Source organism: Asterias amurensis, chromosome 2, assembly GCF_032118995.1.
Source record: "Asterias amurensis chromosome 2, ASM3211899v1".
Classification (NCBI taxonomy): domain Eukaryota; kingdom Metazoa; phylum Echinodermata; class Asteroidea; order Forcipulatida; family Asteriidae; genus Asterias; species Asterias amurensis.
Genome location: NC_092649.1, coordinates 6200532 through 6222151, shown reverse-complemented (window position 1 = coordinate 6222151; position 21620 = coordinate 6200532). Strand labels below are relative to the sequence as shown.

At 39.0% G+C, this 21620-nt stretch overlaps 1 protein-coding gene across 1 annotated transcript; it reads right to left on the bottom strand.

Annotated features, from left to right (window-relative positions):
- Nucleotides 1-771: 771 nt before the first annotated feature.
- LOC139933903 (DNA/RNA-binding protein KIN17-like) lies at nt 772-21266 on the bottom strand. Its single transcript, XM_071928138.1, has 10 exons — nt 21107-21266; nt 18659-18753; nt 16224-16390; nt 13513-13697; nt 11344-11492; nt 10520-10631; nt 9043-9168; nt 7690-7789; nt 6390-6490; nt 772-3630 (listed from the first exon to the last, which is right to left on the bottom strand). Exons 1-10 carry the CDS (start codon nt 21218-21220, stop codon nt 3556-3558), a joined length of 1224 nt encoding a protein of 407 aa, XP_071784239.1. The 5' UTR covers nt 21221-21266; the 3' UTR covers nt 772-3555.
- Nucleotides 21267-21620: the final 354 nt, after the last annotated feature.

Here is a 21620-nt window from a genome sequence, read left to right as displayed (position 1 = left end):
TAATCTACCTCACTTTTGTTGTTGTTAAAAATAACACTAAATATAATCAATTAATTCTGAACTTACCATGCAGACACCACTGGGATTGACGCACTAGCTCTTTAGCTTATTAAAATACCATGTTAAGGCGACCCACTCGAACTCTTATACAATCATGAGCTGTCATAAATACATACATACTTCATACAGACACGCATGGGGTATAGCCCTACAGGAGTAAAGTGCAACTCATCCACTGACAAATAATAAGAAATGTTTATACCCATAAACAACGGATTTATACAATGAAATGTAAAATAAATACTAAATCACCAGAGTCCACAAATATATTTGAGTTGGTTAACAACTCCTAGAGATACGTATACGTACGCTCTGCAATCCAACCGCGAAGGCGGTGGAAACTATTATCGCCGTCTTCCAAATGTCTCACAGCTGTCTTATTGAAGGCACACATTGCCTTGGATCGGTCGAGTTGGTCTTTGAAAAGCGTTTGTAACCGTTTATTATAAAATGCATATGATTAGAAAGATATTTTGAAAGTAGAATATAATGATCCACACAAGTATCACTCGAAATTGCGTGGTTTTCCTTTTACCTCGTCGACAAACACGTTCGGTCATTATTTTATGGGAGTCAAATTTTTGACTCCCAACAATGGCCGACCGTCTGATATCGCAAAGTAAAACCACGCAATGTTGAGGCAAATGTGTGTGGATCATTGTGTTCTACTTTTAAAACATCTTTAACCGTATGCATTTTAAAACAAACGGTTACAAACGCTTTTCAAAGACCAACTCGACCGATCCAAGGCAACGTGTTCCTTTAAAGTTTACAACAATGGCGACCCTCCAATGCAACTAAAGGCACTGTCACACCATGGCGTATCGCCTGAACGTAAGCCAACGTATGCGAAATATCGAAAATACGTTGGTGTACGCTGATATAAGTTTGGGGTAAGTTGGGGATACGTCGTTTACGTTAAGAGCACGCTGGGGTACGCTGTTAAAATTTTGAATACGTCGAGCCCGCGAATTGTTTTTGAGCATGTTCAAAATTTCTCGGCGTACTGAACGTGTGCTTCATACGTTCTGCATAAGTTCCCCGTAAGTTCATGGTACGTTAGACATACGTTGACACACGTTGATATCGCTGGCATACAAAATTTCCAGAACGCTGCTGCTCGCGTATTATAAGACCACATCACACCTGTATTGAAACAACTTCACTGGCTCCCAGTCTGTCAAAGAATTAAATTCGAAATTATTTTGCTCGCCTGGAAAGCTATGAATGGCAGGTCTCCACCATATACCCCTACTCGCAATCTTCGATCTACAAACCAACTTCTTTTAATGTGGTGCACCCCGAAACTAGGTGTCTTGAAACCTGTTCATTTCCAGGTTGTTGCAAATGTAATTGGAAACAATATGTAAGGAAAAGCTTTTTTTTTTATCAACCGTAACAATATTTCACTTCAGTTCCGACTTTTTTATTTAAAACATGTACATGTATTGTCACAAATGTGTCTTTCACAATAGCCAAATAAATTTCCACTCAAACACTCGAAAATAAGCAAACACATTTAAAAAATGTATTATTCATAATTTATCTGAATAGAAGAAATATGAGCATTTTAATCAAGTAGGTTGCACAGTTTTTCCCACATGGCAAGTGACGTTCACTAGCATGTAGCAGTTTTTACTAGACAACGTACGCCAGGCTAGTATAAAAGGCACTGGATACCTTTGGTAGTTGTCAAAGACTAGTCTTCTCACTTTGTGTATCTCACCATATGCATAAAATAACAAACCTGTGAAAATTGGAACTTAATGGAAGAAAAAAACACCCTTGTTGCACAAGGTGCATTCAGATGCTTGAATTCGAGATCTCGGCTGAGGTCTCAAATTTAATTCAAATAATTTAGTGAGAAATCACTTCTTTCTCAAAAAATTGTAACCACAGAGGGGGCCATTTTCTCACAATGTTTTATACTATCAACAGCTTTCCATTGTTCGTTACCAAGTAAGTTTTTATGCTAACAATTATTTTGAGTAATTACCAAAAGTTTCCAGTGCCTTTGTGGGTGAACCCTGTCATATTGCAGGCTGGCATAGTTTATCTTGCATTTAAAACCTTGCGGATAACATTACATTGTTATGTAAGCATAAAATGTTACTTTATAAAGTCACCTTTTTTTTCAAACATAAGAATATATGTTTATGAACAAAAATAGATAAAGTTTTTTTTTTTTTTACTTTTTTGGGGGGAGGGGGTGTGTGACTCCGCCTACCCCTTTTGTGACGTCAATCGAGGCAGAACTTGCCTCGATCGAACATCGATCCCCCCCTTCGAATTTGCCTGCAATGCGTAGAGTAAACACACGTGAATAGTACATGTAAGTCCAAGTCGTGAGTTTGTACGTTTCGAATAAAGTTTTTTTCTTGCATTTTTCCGGCAATGCCGATCAGGTGTATTGCTGCTGGATGCAGCGAAACAACTAAAGATGGGGTAAGTTTGCACCTGTTCCCTGCAGATCCCAAGTATAGGCGGTTGTGGACAGCGAATGTCAAACTCACAAGAGCAATAGTGGTCCGGTCCGACGTCTTTTTTAGCGTTGTGTAGCGAACACTTCGAGACGTCACGACGCGTCGTGCTTCGAATCCGGAATACACCACACATTTGACATGAAGAGAGAGGTGATTATAAAACATGACGACATCCCAACAATTTTGTCCAGCTAGTGGGAAGTCGAAGAAGGTTCCTGAAAGACGTGACGAACCTAGAGGAGCATTAACCAAACATGAACAAATTCGGGCAAGTTTGAACTTTCATGTTTTTAGCTTGCGCCAAGCGTCACGATTTGTTATTGGCACTGCATGCGATTCACCGTGCAGGGTAGTCCGAGTGGACCGTCCGCACAGCAGCCGTAGTGCGTGCAATCTGCTCCGTGACCGTAGTTCTGTACGTAGGCATCATACCGATCAGGTACCCAGACATAGTGTACGGGGCCAGACTACACATTTTCTCTTCAAATATCGCGCCTCCATTGACGTCACAAACAGCGCCCTCTCGGGTTGGGGCCTACTCTTAAATTTGTAAATAATATAAGAACCATTTTTTTTTTAGAACCTTAGAATGGTACCTTAGAACCTTAGAATTTAGAACCTTAGAATTTAGAACCTTAAAACCTTAGAACCTTAGAATTTAGAACCTTAGAACCTTAGAACCTTAGAATGGAACCTTAGAATTTTTTTTTTAAGAACCTTTTTTTTTTTAACTGTTTATTCATATTCCACTCATCAAAACACATATCTTAGTGACAAAAGCTTTGTTTTGACAAAATACCACTTCCAGGTGACTTTAATCTTGATTTTAACTAAAACCATTCTAACAAAAAAGAGGGTGATATTGAATGGTCAGACAGTAGGAAGGTGAATTATTGTTATTCATTAAGTTGTCCTCTTTTCTGAGCAGCTAAACCATTCTTAAAAGTTATAAAAAAAAAAACCATGACAAAAAAAAAGTTATCAAAGTTCATGTAGTTGGTGTCCAGCTCTGTCATGTGTCCTGTATAGCGAGTTTGGATACATCCTCATACGGGATACCGCCTACCATCTTCCCAGCTGAATGACCCTGCATAAATCAAAACAAATAATGTCTCCACAATTTGAAAGCAATAACTTTGAGTAATTCACCTATTGCTTCCTCTAAGAACTTGGCTATAAATGAAATAACACAACTCAAAGTCTCTAGTCAATACTCGACTGAAAAATAATCTGTGCCCGACGAAGTCATGTCCTCAATATTACTCAGCAGAAAATGTACTCAGACTCAGATACCAAATACTTGTCGTAAATACCACTTCCTTTCTACTACTCTATTATGGAAAAAATAAGCTCTGGCAAAATGTAAAATTGAAATTGTCTGTGATTTGTTCGTGTTTAAAAAATAGTCATCATAACAAACTAGACTTAAAGGCAGTGGACACTATTGGTAATTACTCCAAATAATTGTTAGCATAAAACCTTACTTGGTAACGAGTAATGGGGAGAGGTTATTAGTATAAAACATTGTGAGAAACGGCTCCCTGTGAAGTAACATAGTTTTCAGGAAAGAATTATTTTTCCACGAATTTGATTTTGAGACCTTACAGTTAGATTTTGAGGTCTTGAAATCAAGCATCTGAAAGCACACAACTTCGTGTGACAAGGTGTTTTTTCTTTCATAGTTATCTCGCAACTTCGACGACCAATTGAGCTCAAATTTTCACAGGTTTGTTATTTTATGCATATGTGAGATACATCCACACCAAGCGAGAAGACTGGTCTTTGACAGTTACCAATAGTGTCCAGTGTCTTTAAGTAAAAATAAATTGTCTAAAAATGAGCAAAAATCATATAACTTTTTCCTAATATAGTACTCATATCATAGAAGATCTAAGCACTTTGTACTGGGCTGTTGGACTCAAGGATGTGATAGGCTGTTAAGAAAAAAACCTGAACTCTGACACAAAGCGCAAAAGCATTCAGGCTTGAAAACTTGCTAGCATGAAGCCCAATGCACATGTATTAACATTTGTCTTTAGTTTTAAAAGCCCTACTCTGCAATGCAATCTGGGGCGTTATTATATGGTTTTATCTTCATTTTTGTATAAATTTAATATTTATTTTTGATTTGATTTGATTTCATTTTTGGGGGAACCCAGAATTTCTTTTTTTTGGGGGGCAACCCCAAACCCCCGGGATTCCGGTTAAAAAGGGAGAAATCACCACCCTGTATACCATAATACTTGGTCACTTACTAGATGGCCCCCAAGTACTCGTACTCGGCCTTCTTAATTAGTACTCCATAGTACCCAAATGAATATTACTTGACTAACACTAGTCAAATCTTATACGAGTAGAACCAGAATGGCGTTGAACCCAACCCGACTCAAGATGAAGCAGATAAAGTACAGGGTGAGTCAAAAAGAAGTTGACCGAGATAAGTGATGTTTGTTCAAAACAAAAAAACAACACTCGCAAATTCAGTAGAGCATATGTTTAACAAGCACTCTCTCCTGCTTATTGGAAAAAAAGAATTAAAGAAATTGATCATTCCTAAGAGGAGTTATTTCATTGGGTGCATTCGTTTAGCTTCCCTGTGTCGACCCCGGTCTGCCCCGGTACGTTCGAATAGCTTTGTCGGGGCTCACCCGGGTCAGCCCCCAGTGCCTTGCTTGTTGAGTGGGTCACTTGGGGGTGACCTGAGGTACATGTCGTCACCACGAGAGGGCGAGTATGACCATTCGATTAGCTCGTGTCAGGGGCTCGCTCGAGTGAGCACTGCGGGGTCGACCCAGGAAAGCTTATAGAATGCACCCTATGTTAATCAAGGTACTCATTTTGCAAGCCGTGCACGGAATACTTGACAAAATGACTGAGTGACTTTTTATACCCTTTGCTACTTACTCGGATGATCTACATTTTCTCGTCCATTCTCCTTAACATACACAGATACCTAATGCACATTAATCTGATCGAGCGCATCGGCGGTAAATCTATCTAATAGGATCTTAAATCTTTTTTACCAGTCACTGATTCAAAGTATTTGCACTTTTTGTTTGATTTGTAATTTTGGTAATCTGTCTGAACAAAATGTAAAGAAACTGGAGATACCAAGGAAAATCGCTCAGCGTTTAATTGGTACTGATCTGAATTCAATTGGTTCACTGTATGAAAAAGACTCATGCTTAAAGTACACAAAATAATGCAAGACATTATTTAACAGTTGTTTTACATTTGGGTATGCGTCTTTCTGTTCCTAGGACTTCACTATGCCGCAAGAGACGATAATTTGTTCCTAATGCTATTCGTATATTCAACAACAATGCTAGCAGGGTTACTAAGGGTTGTTAGCACTTTTTACCATGGTCTTGTATTAAATGTATTGTTGGCACTGTTGGAATGGATTGGTCGAGGCAGCGTTAACTAGTCACGGGTGGCTATGGGGGAAGGAAGGCTGGGTGTTTCTTCTAGCCTTTCTTGTCTTGATGCTTGATGTCCCATGTGACCGGGTGGTGTTGTTTTGGCTGGTGCATTTTTTTTAAGTGTGCAGGGGTGGATTTCACAAAGAGTTAGGACTAGTCTTATCTTGAGTTAGGACAAGTTACTAGTCCTAACTTAGGACTAGCTGTACGTTTTTGATATCTCTTAGGACTTAGGACTAGTCCTAACTCTTTGTGAAATCAACCCCAGGTCTTTTGTTGCTTTGTATTTCTATTTCTCTTATTTTGTAATTCATATAGTTTCGATATTGATTGTGTATACTTGTATATGGTCAGTGAATGTCAAGTTTCTATGTTTTTTAACGTGGACAATAAATAAAATCTAATCTCATCTAAATGTACTTACGGTTTGCAGTTTGATTGACACTGAAAAGGATTGGTCTTCCAGGGAGAGCAGAGAACCTTTTTGTCCTCTGTGTGGGCCGTTCACTACAAGCACCAGCTTACCTGTCATTCACAAATCAAGTCAACTTCACATTTATTTCCACTTTTGTTGTGAGGAGTAACAGCCTTTACATGTAATTAAAGGAAAACGTTGCCTTGGATCGGGCGAGTTGGTCTATGAAAAGCGTTTGAAAACGTTTGTTATAAAATGCATAGTAAACAAAAATAATCGTTACAACTTTAATTAAAGGGAATAAATGGGTAGCGACGAGTTCTTAAACGGCCGTTGTTGCCGTGTGATAAAGGCCCGAGCCGAAGGCGAGGTCTTTTATCACACGGCAACGACCCTGCAAGGTTTTTAAAGGCCGTTTAAGTACTCGCCGCTACCCTTTTATTTCCATTTATAAATGCTTTTTGGTTTAATAAAAGGTGTAATAAAGTAAGAAACTCTGTATAACTTATCCGTTTCCGACGTGCTTGAGCTCTGTACGTCCGTGTGTTGCATTGTTATGACTGAGACGACAGTTTCCGGATCCAATCGTGCGCGTATAGTCTTGGTGCAAGACATTCTCGGTTTCCTTTTGCGGCCAACTCACCGACAACGCCCGCATCGCTTGTAACAAGAATCGTCTTACACCAAGACTAGCGCATAGTATCCCAAAACAACTGGTTATAAACAGAGCTCCAGCTGGTCATTATACCGTTTGAACACCCCAACGTCATGCGCTTTCCACCAGTAGGAATAGCGAAACTGTCTGAGGTATTTATGAATATCTATTAAATGATTAGAGTTAGTCAATCTAAGGTTAAAGGGCGTAAGGGACACGTTGCTTTGGATTCGGGCAAGTTGGTTTATAAAAAGCAATTGAAACCATTTGTTGTGAAATGCATGTGGTTAGAAAGATGTTTTTAAAGTAGAATTTATTGATCCACACAAATAAACCTCAAAATTGCAGGGTTTTTCTTTTACTTTGCGAACTAACATGGTCGGCCATTTTGTGGAGTCCAAAATTTGAATCCACAAATTGGCGTGCCGTGTTAGTTCACGCAAGTAAAATAACATCATGCAATTTTGAAGCATATTAGTGTGGATCATTATATTCTTCTTTTAAAACACCTTTCTAACCATATGCATTTCATAACAAACGGTTTCAAACGCTTTCAACAAGCCCGATCCAACAAGACCAACAAGCCCGATCCAAGGCGACGTGTGTCCCTTTATCTGCAGTCCTTGATCGAACTAAACGCAGCTGGCCTCTCACCTGGTGCTGGGATCACTGTCTCAACATGTTGCTGGTCTACTTTGATTTTGGCACCAGTGTCCACCATCTTAACAACTCCTGTGAACAGATCCCGTACTTCCTGAAACAATGAAATACAAACAACATATGGCAGGTCTAAATTCAGAAAACATACAATTGAAAAATGTGGCGTCTCAGTTTTTAAGAGAGAAAACAATTGTGACTTATCTAAAAAACAACAAATTGATTTCAATTCTTACTTCATCTCACTTCCAACTCAACCATGTGCTACAGATAAGGACACCAGAATGATGAGGTTTTCATCCAGTTTAAAAGTCTTACATATTAAAGAGAAGGACAACACCCGAATGATGAGGTTTTCGTCAAGTTTGAAATGTTACATATTAAAGAGAAGGACAACACTAGAATGATGAAGTATTCCTCAAGTTTGAAATGTTACAAATTAAAGAGAAGGTCAACACTAGAATGATGAAGTATTCCTCAAGTTTGAAATGTTACATATTAAAGAGAAGGACAACACTAGAATAATGAAGTATTCCTCAAGTTTGAAATGTTACATATTAAAGAGAAGGACAACACTAGAATGATGAAGTATTCCTCAAGTTTGAAATGTTACATATTAAAGAGAAGGTCAACACTAGAATGATGAAGTATTCCTCAAGTTTGAAATGTTACATATTAAAGAGAAGGACAACACTAGAATAATGAAGTGTTCCTCAAGTTTGAAATGTTACATATTAAAGAGAAGGACAACACTAGAATGATGAAGTATTCCTCAAGTTTGAAATGTTACATATTAGAGAGAAGGTCAACACTAGAATGATGAAGTATTCCTCAAGTTTGAAATGTTACATATCAAAGAGAAGGACAACACTAGAATGATGAAGTATTCCTCAAGTTTGAAATGTTACATATTAGAGAGAAGGTCAACACTAGAATGATGAAGTATTCCTCAAGTTTGAAATGTTACATATCAAAGAGAAGGTCAACACTAGAATGATGAAGTATTCCTCAAGTTTGAAATGTTACATATTAAAGAGAAGGACAACACTAGAATGATGAAGTATTCCTCAAGTTTGAAATGTTACAAATTAAAGAGAAGGTCAACACTAGAATGATGAAGTATTCCTCAAGTTTGAAATGTTACAAATTAAAGAGAAGGGCCACACTAGAATGATGAAGTATTCCTCAAGTTTGAAATGTTACATATCAAAGAGAAGGTCAACACTAGAATGATGAAGTATTCCTCAAGTTTGAAATGTTACATATCAAAGAGAAGGTCAACACTAGAATAATGAAGTGTCCGTAAAGAAGTAATCAGAGGAAGTGGACACCAGAGTGATGAAGTCTTACCGTGATCACACCTTTCTTTTTGTGGTACTTCTCCCCAAGTCTCTTAGTGGTGACCTTTACAACGATCCCCTCAGTCAGCCAGTTTTCCGTCCGCGTCACTTTGGCTTTCTTTTTCCGCTCCTCTTCCTACATTTCAAAAAGAACAAAAATGAACCTAGAAATTCAGTTTATGTGACATGACCAAAAACAAGGTCTCCGTGAATGTCACCAAATGATGTCATCAATCTTTTACTTTTCCAGCCTAAAATTATGGATTTCAAATTGTTTGTTTTCTTTCAACTTCTGAATTAAACCATTTGACAAGAACATTAAAAAAAAACACAGAACAATAGCTAGAGGTGTTTGCGCAGTTGTATCAACCCTACCGAAAACCAGAACAGTACCAAGAGGTCTTAACGCACCTAATGCACAAACATGTACAAATGTATAGATGTCAACAACATTTTAACAAAATTTGTATTTTATGTTTTGTGTATATGCTCTCACCATTTTATTTATTTTAATTTTAACCCTTACACCAATGTGAATAAGCACTGTATACACAGCACTTTCTCAATTTCTTTTCGAAAAACCCACAGGCAAATCACTTGGGTGTTAATCCAAACAAACCTTTGCATATTGCTAGAGCAGATGTCTTACCACTAGACCACCCAGCTAGCCCAGTGGCTAGAGACACTTCGAATCCTATGTGTTAAAAGCAGGTACCGCAACGATTAAATAGATGTTTATAAGGAGAAAGGCAAATCACTTGGATGGGATTCGAACCCACATTTTTCACAGAACTCAGGAAAGTACTGAGTATACACATCGGTGTTATCCTAATGCAAAATAGTGGAATAAATTTAATTTGATATTGCATTGAGAGTTCCAGTGGTGTGGCCCTGAAACAGAACAAGGATCGGTGTCCACAGGAACGTTGTGTTCATGGAATGTGCAAGAGCCCGGTGATGGTGGAGCGAAGCTGTCGTGTAAGTTGGTACGGAAGAATGAAGTCTTGGATGAAGGTGAAGTGCCCGAAGTGAATTAAAAACGAGGAGGAGAGTCTTGAAGAGAGAGCACTCAATAACAGGAAGCCAGTATTGTTATTATAATCCAGAATACAATCAGAACATACCGATTGAAACGTCGAGTTAAAACCAACCGTTCTTTTCAGAACCACCCCAACTCATTTAGATGGTGTTACTGCAAACCATTCCATATCGTATTCCCAACATGCAAAGTTTCAAATCCTACTTGTTATTATTAATTTTTTTTTTTTTTTTACCCATATACACCGGTGTGTGTAGCACTGTATACTCAGTTCCTTCCCGAGTCCTGTGAAAAAAATCACAGGCATTTTACTTGGGTGGGATTCGAACCCACGACCATTGCAATTCTAGAGCAGTGTCATACCAACTAGACCACCCAGATTGCCGGTAGCTAGAGGCAGTTCGAATCCTTATTGTTATTAAATTATTTTTTTGGGGGGACTATGTACCTCAATGATTTCATCCAGAGCGGACTTCCTCTTCCCACTCTTGCCGTGACTGTTGCCGTCTTTCTTTGTGACTGACTGTTGATCCTTCAATGGGTTAGCCCAACTGGAATGCCTGCATACAGAAATATTAATGACAAACAAACTGACAATGTGGACAATGCGCAAGGGGGGGGGTATTAATGACTTTCTCTGACTAGTCTCAGTAATTCTTTCCCCTGTTCTGGTCAGCCAAGTGTACACTGTGGCCCAAATCCAGTCTGTTTTCTCATCACTGCTCTTCTACTCTATATTATGTTTGTATAGCCATAAATATACACAGTTTTAAGTACAACATCCTGTATATTACAGCCCAAAGAGAATCTTGGGGTCTTTATTTGAGTTTTAATCCCATGTGTTACCGGCCATCGTGTATGTGACACCTCAATTTTGAGTGTAACAGTTCCGCCTGAGGGGACTGGTGTGTCTAGTATCCAAGTTGTGACTATTGATTGCTTAGTCGAGCTGTGCTCGCATCCTTTAACTTCTCGGTTAATCATGCCCCAGGACTACTACAAAAATAGTCACCACTACCTGCTTTGTGAACCAATTGTGTCGCTCGCGACAACATAATTTACTTTCGAAACACATTCAGACATCAGAGACACAATCCTTCCTTTCAGCGTGAACGTTACTAATATATTTCGCCTGTGAAAAACAATATGCCGCAATGCATATTGGGAATAAAAAATTAGCTGGACAAGTGCAGAAGTTGCGACTATTTGAGGTAAGACTAGTTGAGTAGTAAACTTCACTAGTCGCCCAGGCCTAGTTACAACAATACTCACGATTTGTTACTGGAAGTAGCATCTGACACAGCCTTCATCTTGCTGTCCTTTGGTTCGGTTTTAGAGGTGGCGGCCATCTTGCCTAAATTGAAACTGACTCGGCTCTCGTCATCCTCCCGTTGTAGCTCGGTAAACTCCTGACTGGTACCCTGCATGGTGGTACACAAACATTATCAGCTATCACACAATCGCGAGTGGAACACAGAACAATAAAGCGCTTCTGCCCTGTTGGATATAGGACACAGACACGCAATATGTTCTGTTTTCCACAAGAGGTTGCGTTTAATCTTCAAGCAAACTTGAACTGCAGATTGTTATATTCATTGACAATAATAATAAGGGAATCAATGTGTGGTGAAGAGGTTTTCAACTTATGGGTTTAAACCCGCCGAGGCCTGGTTCTTGATAATTTTACTGAGACGAGGTTGCGGTAAATTATCAAGAACCAGGCCTCGATTCAACACACTTTGATTCCCATTCATAAATAACTTTTCGGTTAAAAAACATCAACACTTTTCGTCCAAAAGTAAAATAAATGCAAAAATTATAATTGTTCAATGTTTTTTTCAATACAACACCCCTCCAGCTTTGAAATGGTAAGGCCCTCCGCCGCCCTCGGGTAAACAACTCTGTATAAGGAGATTGCTGTGCACGTCGCCTGTATCGCGTGATGTGGCACAACTGTCCTGGCCGTTGCTCTCGACCAATAGGGTGTCATAGCCAAGTGGTTAAGAGCATCAAATTCAAGTGCTCTCGCGTTTTCGCCAGAGTGTGGGTTCGAATCCCGGTCGTGAAACTTGTGTCCTTGAGCAAGCTACTTTACTATAATTGCTTCTCTTCACCCAGGGGAATAATTGGGTACCTGCGAGGGTAGAGGTCGATATTGTGAATGAAAAAGCCTTTGGAGCGATATAAACTGTTGCCCAGGTTGTATACTCCCAAGGGAGCTGAGAAACATTAAAAAGGGATGTTATTGGCCCTATGACCAGGGCACTAATGTAAAGCGCTTAGAGAATTAAGTGTTAGTTATTAGGCGCTATATAAATTGAAAGTTATTATTATTATTAATAGGAACGAAGAAATTCTTATAAGCACAGGTGCAAGCTTGCGTGTCATGCCCATGTTTCAACACTTTTTGCTGGTCATTATCAAATGTTTAAACACCCCCATGTGACGCACTCTCCGCCATTAGGAATAGCGAAACTGTCTTTGGTATTTATGAACAGTGGCTTTTACATTCTGCAGCTTGTAATTTTCTGTTAATCGTGTTTATTTCTGCTTTTGTTATGTGTATTTTGTATTTGGTGATGTTGCCCTGGTTTACTATAGTCATAACTAGGACACCAGCACCACACGCTTAGAATGTAGTATTCAGCGCGGTATAAATTTATGTAATCAATATTTTATTATATAGCGCTCAGGTCCGTCACGCAGTGACTCTAATGGTGCTTCAACATTTCCTTAAACCATCTCAGCTTTTTAGGGTGTATACAGCAGCTGTGAGTTACCGCGTTCCACACTTAGCATTTACACAAACCATCTCTGCCCTCACAGGTACCCATTTACACCTGGGTGGGGGAAGAGAACCTTATGGTTAAGTGTCTTGCTCAAGGACACAACCGGGATTCGAACCCACACTCTGCTGAACAGAAACACCAGAGCTTAAAGTTGGTGCTCTTACCCGCACGGCCACGACACCCCACAATCGGTGTGTGTTGCCTTGGATCGGTTGAGTTGGTCTTTGAAAAGCGTTTGTATTAAAATGCATATAGGTTGTCAAAGAAGAATACAATGATCCACACAAACATGCCTCGAAATTGCACGGTTTTCCTTTTACCTCGTCGACTAACACAGACGGCCATTTACGGGAGTCAGACTTTTGACTCCCATAAATGGCCAACCGTGTTAGTTCGCACATTAAAAGGAAAACCACACAATTTCGAGGCCAAGTTGTGTGGATCATTGTATTCTACTTTTAAAACATCTTTCAAACCATGTGCATTTTATAAAAAAAAAACGGTCACAAACGCTTTTTATAGACCAACCCGTCCGATCCAAGACAACGTGTTCCTTTAATGTAAATGTGTGAACATTGTGTTTTGTGTTACAAAAACCACCCAAATCCTTTAAGTGTAAAATCTCACAAGACTGGATTTCTTTGGCTCCTACCTGATCCATAGCACCACCTGCACCTTTCTCCACCTGGCGCTGGATGAATCTCTGTATACGCTCCTCATCATCAAGCTCCACCTTCTCCTTTTTGGCTACAGCTTCTTGCCGGGCGATCGTCGCAGGGTCTCGATCGATGTACGTGATGAACCAACCCTTCTCTGTTTGATCCACAGTACAAAAACCTGGAACAAAAAATAGTTAAGGTTTTATAGTTAAGTTTTTGTAAAATTATCATGGGCAAAGATTACACTACCTATGAAGAGGTGCTTGCAATCCTCAACCTTGAAACACTCGAGGAACGAAGGAAGGAGCTATCTTCTGAGCAATTCTGCAACTGGGTCCCACCGCTTAGGAAAAATATTCACCACAGGAACTTGAGAAACTCAGATGAAATCTCACTACCAATTTGCAAAACCAAACGGTACCAATTTGGTACCGTTTGGTTTTGCAAATTGGTAGTGAAAAATAGTCCGATTATGTACATGACCAGTCTATGGAACAAAACCCAATTTTGAAGCAATAATAATATTTTCCTATATTTTTACCACCTCTAGCCATGTTGATCCCTTTTCAATGTTGTAAATACAAATACGATCAATGGCCTGCTTTTAACTAATTTATGTTCAGATTTTAATTGGTCTTTTGCTTGTTTTTCTTGATTGTAACATTTTCAATTCTTGTCTGCTGTTTTGTTGCATTGTCACATCATTTTTGAGTAAAATTAATTCAATTTCAATATGCAATTTTCAATGTGTAGATTTAGGGGAGTGGCTTAACTATTCCACATTTTTAAAATTATTATTATTACCAATTTGCCTCCTATTTAAGTTCAATTTTTAAATTTATGTAAAATTGTTGTAATTCACCCTTTGTGCTGCGAGGACAGTTTTTTAATAAACCATCAATCTATCTATCTATCTATCTATACTTACAAGGCTGGACAGACACTTCAAGATGAGGACTACGCTTTATAAATAATTTGGGCTATCGACCAAAATCAGTAACCACCAGGGGCAAGCTGCCACCTACTCCTGGGGCTGAAACAGGGTTAACACCTTCATTCAGTAAGGATGTAAGCATGGATATCATCCACTATAGGAGCCTGGCTGGTAGAGCAGAATGCACTACTGTACCTCCCAACTTTTCACTAAGCAATTATGGTAAAGTGGCTGACAAGTATCTTGACAGGTATTCTAACGAACAGCTTGGGTCAGGTGAACTAGACTGCTTGGCCACGATACGGACGCCACAAAGTTTTATTATTATGATTAGGCCATGAGAATGAAAACTTTAGATTTGCGTCCGACATTTTTGAAATGACGCGAGGCTTTTTTTCACTTTTCATTATTCATTGTTTTGCACACGAAGATGCGCAATCTTCAAATTGCGCAAACTGGAGCTCGAATCATAAATTTGCCTATTCTGCATCGCGCAAATTAAAAATTGCGCAGAATATTTTTGCGCAAATTTGTTGATTGTGCTCAACAGATGAACAACAGCAGATGACTGCAAATAAATCGATCGCGATCGAAATCACAATCGCGGCGGAATGTCTCAGTCTGCCTTGTATAGTACTACTACTAAAATGCGTAAATATAACCTTGTACCCTTGTTCGATGATTTGAACTTGAACATTTTAAATGCAGAGTCTTGTTTGTGAAAATAATGAAATTTTTCGGCGGTAGCTTTTAGAGCATGCGGGCGGTGGACGCAAATCTATCATTTTCATTCTATGGAACACAAAATACCTAAACAACTATCTGAACAAGGCAGGGCTTTTAAGAATTAAAAAATTTGGGAGGTAAATCCACATGACCACAGGGCTTTTACTGGACCAGAATTTTGTTTACAGGCATGCAACTGGCCGTTGAAAAAAAGGAGGAAAATGTTCGAAGGCACAACACAAGTGCCGAGCGAGGCAGCCGAAACACCACGGGACATGAGACCCACAATGGTACCCTAGAAAATGTTATGGTTTATTATGCTCTAAGGTGCATTGTTAGCATGTACTAGGCTTATTTTACATTATTGTAGTTGTACATTGTTGTTGCCAGGCATTTACTAGGCTAAAAAAAAAAAGAAAAAAAAAAACACATTTTTTTTAGCGCCGATCATTTTTTTTTAAACGCGGAATTCCGCAGAAACGCCGAAGAGTTGCATGCCAGTGTTTAAAAGACCAGAATCAAAATAAAAAACATACTTCTTACAAAGTCTGGGCTTGAACTTAAGGAGAAAATTCACATGACTGAATGGCTTATAAATAGCTTACAATTTTTACTGTCTAGATTTGATGTTTAGGATCAGAGTACTGAAGGTATTACACAGTGCGTGGGAAAAACAGAAGAATATCGGACTTGCCCTGTTGTGAACTTACTGGCCAGACACTAAATCACTGATCCCGTCTCACTTTTTAAATGGCACAGCTGAGAAACAAAATCACGAGGAAAACAGCTTATCCGCTGAAAAGTTGTATGCCTGGATTATTTCATCATTGAAACACAGTACCATTAGAATTATCCAGTCACTGTTTGTTTTTTTAGGCCCATTGCTACATGTAACATCACTGGCCGTAGAGCTGCGGTCTAGTGTAAATTAAAGACACTGGACACTATTGGTGATTGTCAAAGACCAGTCTTCTCACTTGACTTGGTGTTTCTCAACATATGCAAAAAATAACAAATTGTTCTATTTACTCAAGTTACTCATACCTTCGCGTCCGAGCCATTTGACAAACTCAGTCAACGTTTCCCACTTTGTAGCATTCATGTGAGTATGTTCCTTGTCCTGGATGTATTCATTGTAGATGACGTTACAGTGAACGCGTCTTGTGCCAAACCGTCGTCGGAGCAGCTCCATAAAACTGTCAAAGAACTCCCTGAGAGTGGAAGAACAACAAAGTAAGAATTACTGTACTACATACATTTAAAAGCAATTCTTTTTAGGATTAACGCTAGCTGTTCTAGGAGTTCCCATTCGAGACAATTTTCCTTGGAACTTCCCGGGGAAACTGGTTGACCTTTTTAACTCTTTGGTGCACAAGGCAGTCGCTAGAGACCACTAAAACATGTTCAAAACATGTTCAAACTGGACTTTGATAAACGGCCATTGCGACCATTACTTAAAAGCTACAACACCCATGTATACTGTCCCCATTCAGTTGTTTAAAGCGATTGTTGAGCTTTCGATTGATGTTATGTTCAATAGGGGGGCGCTATAAAAGAAAATTCAAGAAAAACATGGATGAATGTTTTTTTTTTGTAAAACAATAAAATTAATCTGTGCATCAAAGGGTTAAAATTCAAACTTATAACCCTGATGAACTACTGTCAAGGTTCAGGTTTGATACTCATATGATTAGCATATACTGAGTGTTAGATCTTCAAAGGAAACACATAGGCCTAACTGTCAACATTTTTAAAAGCCATTGTACACTTTCGGTAAACAGTATTACCCAAAGCCCACACTTCGTGTATCACAACTTATATATAAAATAACAAACCTGTGAAAATTTAGGCTCAATCGGTCATCAGAGTCGGGAGAAAATAACGGCAAAACCCACCCTTGTTTCTGCACGTTTCGCCGTGTCATGACATGTGTTTAAAATAAATCCGTAATTCTCGATATCGAGAATTTATTTGTTGTAATGTTTTCTAAAAATGTAAAGCATTTCATGGAATAATATTTCAAAGGAGTCTTTCACCATTACCTTCTTTATACCCTGTAAGTTGTTTGTAAATCTGTGAACGTTTAAAAAAAATTCTGTTTCGAAAGTGTCCAATGGCTTTAAAGGCACTGGACACTATTGGTAATTACTCAAAATAACTGTTTAGCATAAAAACTGATGGCAACGAGCAATGGAAAGCTGTTGATAATATAAAACATTGTGAGAAACGGCTCCCTCTGAAGTAACGTAGTTTTTGAGAAAGAAGTAATTTCTCACTAAAATATTTGAATTGAATGAGAGACCTCAGCTGAGGTATCGAATTCAAGGCATCTGAAGGCACACAACTTGTGCGACAAGGGTGTTTTTCTTCCGTTATTCTCTCGCAACTTCGACGACCAATTGAGTCAAAATTTCCACAGGTTTGTTACTTTACGTATGCCATTATGTTCGCATAGAGAAAGTGAGAAGACTTGTCTTTGACAATTACCAAAGGTGTCCAGTGCCTTTAACACTGGTCGTTTTATTAGTCAATAGGGACGCAAGAAGTCATGCGAGTAAAGCTAATTATTTCATACTTTCTGTACACACACATGATACATAATAAATAATAATATGACTTGTAATGCGCACATATCCACCCTGCTGGGTGTTCAAGGCGCAGTAAAACCCCAAAACAAAAACTAAAACAAAACAAAGAAAAACAGACACAACAAAATTAGTCCTTGAAAACCTTTGACATAAAATAAGTTTTGAGAAGAGATTTGAATTCGGTGGTACAAAGACAAGATCGAAGATTAAGTGGTAGAGAGTTCCAGATGCATGGCACAGCTGAAGAAAAAGACCTGTCACCCCATGAGTGTCGAGACGTGGGTTCAATGAGAAGAAGCATGGAACTTGATCGAAGATTCCTTGATGAAGTGTACATTGTAAACTTGAAGCAGTTCAGAAATATAGTGGGGAGCCTTGCATTAAGAGCTTTGTGGACAATGAGCATCAGCTTGAAGATATTGTAGTTGTTTCAGAATGGGGGTGATAGAACACCTTTCTAGACAGTGTCACAATGTGGGCAGCAGTATTTTGGAGGCGCTGAAGTCGGATATCTGGTTGTTAGGAAGACTGAAAGCTCTTAAATGATATTGATAATGGCAACAGAAAATCATCAGTGGCAGAAATATTCCTGGTACAAAAAGAGAAAAGTGCCAACGCAATCTGGAGATCGCAAACTCAAGTCCCACTCTAGTCCATTTTTCTTGGTTCAACCATAAATTAAAACAAACTTTAATAAAATTTGGTGGCGGCCACAAATGTCATCACTGAAATGCGCACGAGAGGGTCAATATAAGGTCCCAAGGAAAGGTTCCTACTAAGGGAGGAGGGGACCACCACCCAACCACATCCTCTGACAGCTCGGTTGCTTTGCTCCGTTGCATAGCAAATCAAGCTCTAGATCCAAGCCTTACATAAAAACATTCCACTCACTCTGAAAAGCTATCCAGGAATTTCTCTTCATTTTCAGCAAACAGCAGAAGCTGACGCTGGTGGGACTCAGACATTGTGTGACACTTGAAGCCATTCTGTGAAAACCAAAAATATAACAGACACATTGCTATTTTATGTTCAATCATGAATATTTATGTAGATCAAGTTGGGCTCCTTCTAATGCTTCACAGTCAGCCTAGGCAGCCAATCAATGGCTATAATAGTAATACTACTACTACTACTACTACTAATACTAATAATAACAGTTTTGGGGGTGGGGGGGTTAATCATCCTTACTCTTAGCTAAGAGCTGAATTGCGAAGGACGTGGCTACAACGTGTTCGAGAAGCAGGCATGCTGCCAGCCACATAAACCCATTATGACCTTGGAGCACAGCCAGAGATCGAAAGTGTTTGATTTTTCCTGAGGGAGGAAAATCGGATGGTCTAGAAAACCCTCGTGGCACAGCAAAGAACCAACACACAACTCAACTCATATATGGCCTTGGCCGGGAATCAAACCGGGGTCACCTTGGTGAGAGGCGAGCGCTTTACGCACAAGCCAACCATGCCACCCCTGGACAACCCTTTGTAACCAAGGATTAGTCTTGGTTGCTTGGAGGATGTTTTTGCATATGTGAATTAGTATAGAGGTAGAGGAGGACCATGTTTCATTTACCCCCCGCCCCCACCCAGATCCAGAAATCGGTGAGGGAAAACAACACAAGTAATGGCACCCTCTGTGGTTCATTTACTACTTAATAATCCGTGAAATGTTGGTTATGTGTGTGCAAAAACATATGGTCTTGAAAGGTTGTTTCAAAAGGTATGAAGTGTCTTTTTATGTGGAATTTTGCGTTTATTGATGCTTTTTGTTATTTGTTATTAATATTATCATTTAAGTTCAATGTATTTGGATGGTTTTACTCCTAGTTCTAATTGACTGAGGTTGCACTGATGTGACTGTGAGCTTTTCTCAACCCAAAACATTGGATCTAGGTTCACCAGACGTAAAGAATGTGACCAAGAAGTACAATACATTAAACTGCTAAGATTGGCATAGCTGAAATAAAACAACCTCTTGCCGGTCATGCTCACACAGGTCTCAAACGTCGGAAGGATCAAGGGTTATCGTAACTAACAATGAATCTGATCACAGTAGAACACAACTCTGTGAACTTGACATTGATATTATCTCCTGGTGTCATGTGTTTTCAGTTGGATAACAGGAAAATTTTAACATTCAAAAACTAAACTTAAATGATTTTTTTTTGTAAATCATCTACATTATGTAAACAACCTTTTTACAATGACACTTACACTTCATTGTGTGTTGAAATCTTTTGTTTTGTTTTTCTGTTGCGAGAGATAATCCACTATTTATATTGCTAATGCGTGTACATGTATGTTATTGGAGCGACGCCATTATATGTTTTCAAACCTTTCATTGGTTGGTACGTTATTGAACATTCAGAAGCTAGTATTCCCCATAAAAAATTATTGGCACACCATAGAATCCCAAATAGCAACCACATCACATGATCAATAGTGACTAAAAAGCAGAATGAAACTCAATCTACATGTAGCAGATAATAATTTTGTTTTGAAATTTAGACGTTGGATGATGTTTCTTAGAGTTTTATAGACTAATTTGATTGTTGGCGTAATAATGCACTAGTGATTTATACCAAAATTTCATCATTTAATAAATGTTTGAGCATAACCTATGACAGGCAACTTTATTCTCAGCATGATTAAGCCTGACAAAATACAGACCGTGAGTAAAACATGTAGCAGAGCTTCTCTCACCGGTGGAGCTTGCACAGTCTCGTAGTAAACAGGAATCAAAATTGAGGGTCGATAACCCTCTGATAATCAAATCTGTGTTCTTGGAATTTGTCATTGTGTCATGATTTCCAAAAAAGTGGTAACACAAACATTAAACAATTTGGCAATTTGCATCAATTGAGGTTTTGTAGTGGGTGACTTTGCTGCAGGGCGAGTACTCCTAGAACTATTTTAGTATTATGTATTCGAGGTTCGTTCCGCTATCGTCTCGTAGTAGACTCGTGGAGACGATCTGAGGATTGCGGAATGTGGAGACGATAAGTCGATAGCGGAACGAACCTCAGTCATAGTTAGAATTTACGAGTCTGGCCCTCTTGGGGGGGGGGGGGGGGGCGAACAGGACAGGCCTACATTAGAACAACAGTTGGCCTACATCATGATGGAGGAAGGAATTTCATCTGCAGAGTCCATGGGTTACATATTCCTTGCTCTTCTAGAGTCTATGGTTACATCCCTGGTTGCATTTGTACACTCCGTCATACTGTGCATGGAGCAAGGAAGAGACTACACTTTACAGTGCGAGTTTGTGTGGCTAAAAAAAAAAAGAAATTCAATCAGAGTTCAGAGTCAGACTCAGCAGAGTTAAATTGGAAGTGCTCACCTCGTCTCTGCACTGTTTTTGACACATTTGGCAAAACCATCGCAACTTTTGAAGACCCTTGGATTTGATCCTATTGCCGATTGCCTTAGGCGTCAAAAAACCCTGTTTTGGCATCGTTTTCGGCGTATTTTTGCCACTACATGTAGTTCGAACCTAACTTTTTTTTTTTAGTGATACTCCACACAATCATATGGAGAACGGTTACCCCTTCATCACTAACTAGTTCAAGGGCAGAGGTAAATGTGGTACCAGACTAAAACTCAGCAGAGACAATTGCTGCAAGATATGTTAACAGAGTTCATCAATGCAGACGGCTGTTTTATGTCCTTTGTGTGCACTATTTAATAATTCAATAAAAAATTGCTTTTACTTGCACACTATTCTTCATTATACATAAAAGGGAACAAAGAAGTTGAACCATCCAAAGGACCAAATAAGCATGTTATATACAAATTTTATATAATGACATAAGATAGGATTTTCTTGGTAATAAACTGTAAGCTTTTTGGAAGTG

Coding starts and splice junctions, on each gene's coding strand:
- LOC139933903 (XM_071928138.1), bottom strand. CDS start 21,220: ATGCCAAAACAGGGTTTTTTGACGCCTAAGGCAATCGGCAATAGGATC. Junction 9,169..10,519: donor CTCTGGATGAAATCATTGAG/GTACATAGTCCC, acceptor TTTGAAATGTAG/GAAGAGGAGCGGAAAAAGAA. Junction 6,491..7,689: donor GACAGTGATCCCAGCACCAG/GTGAGAGGCCAG, acceptor TGTGAATGACAG/GTAAGCTGGTGCTTGTAGTG.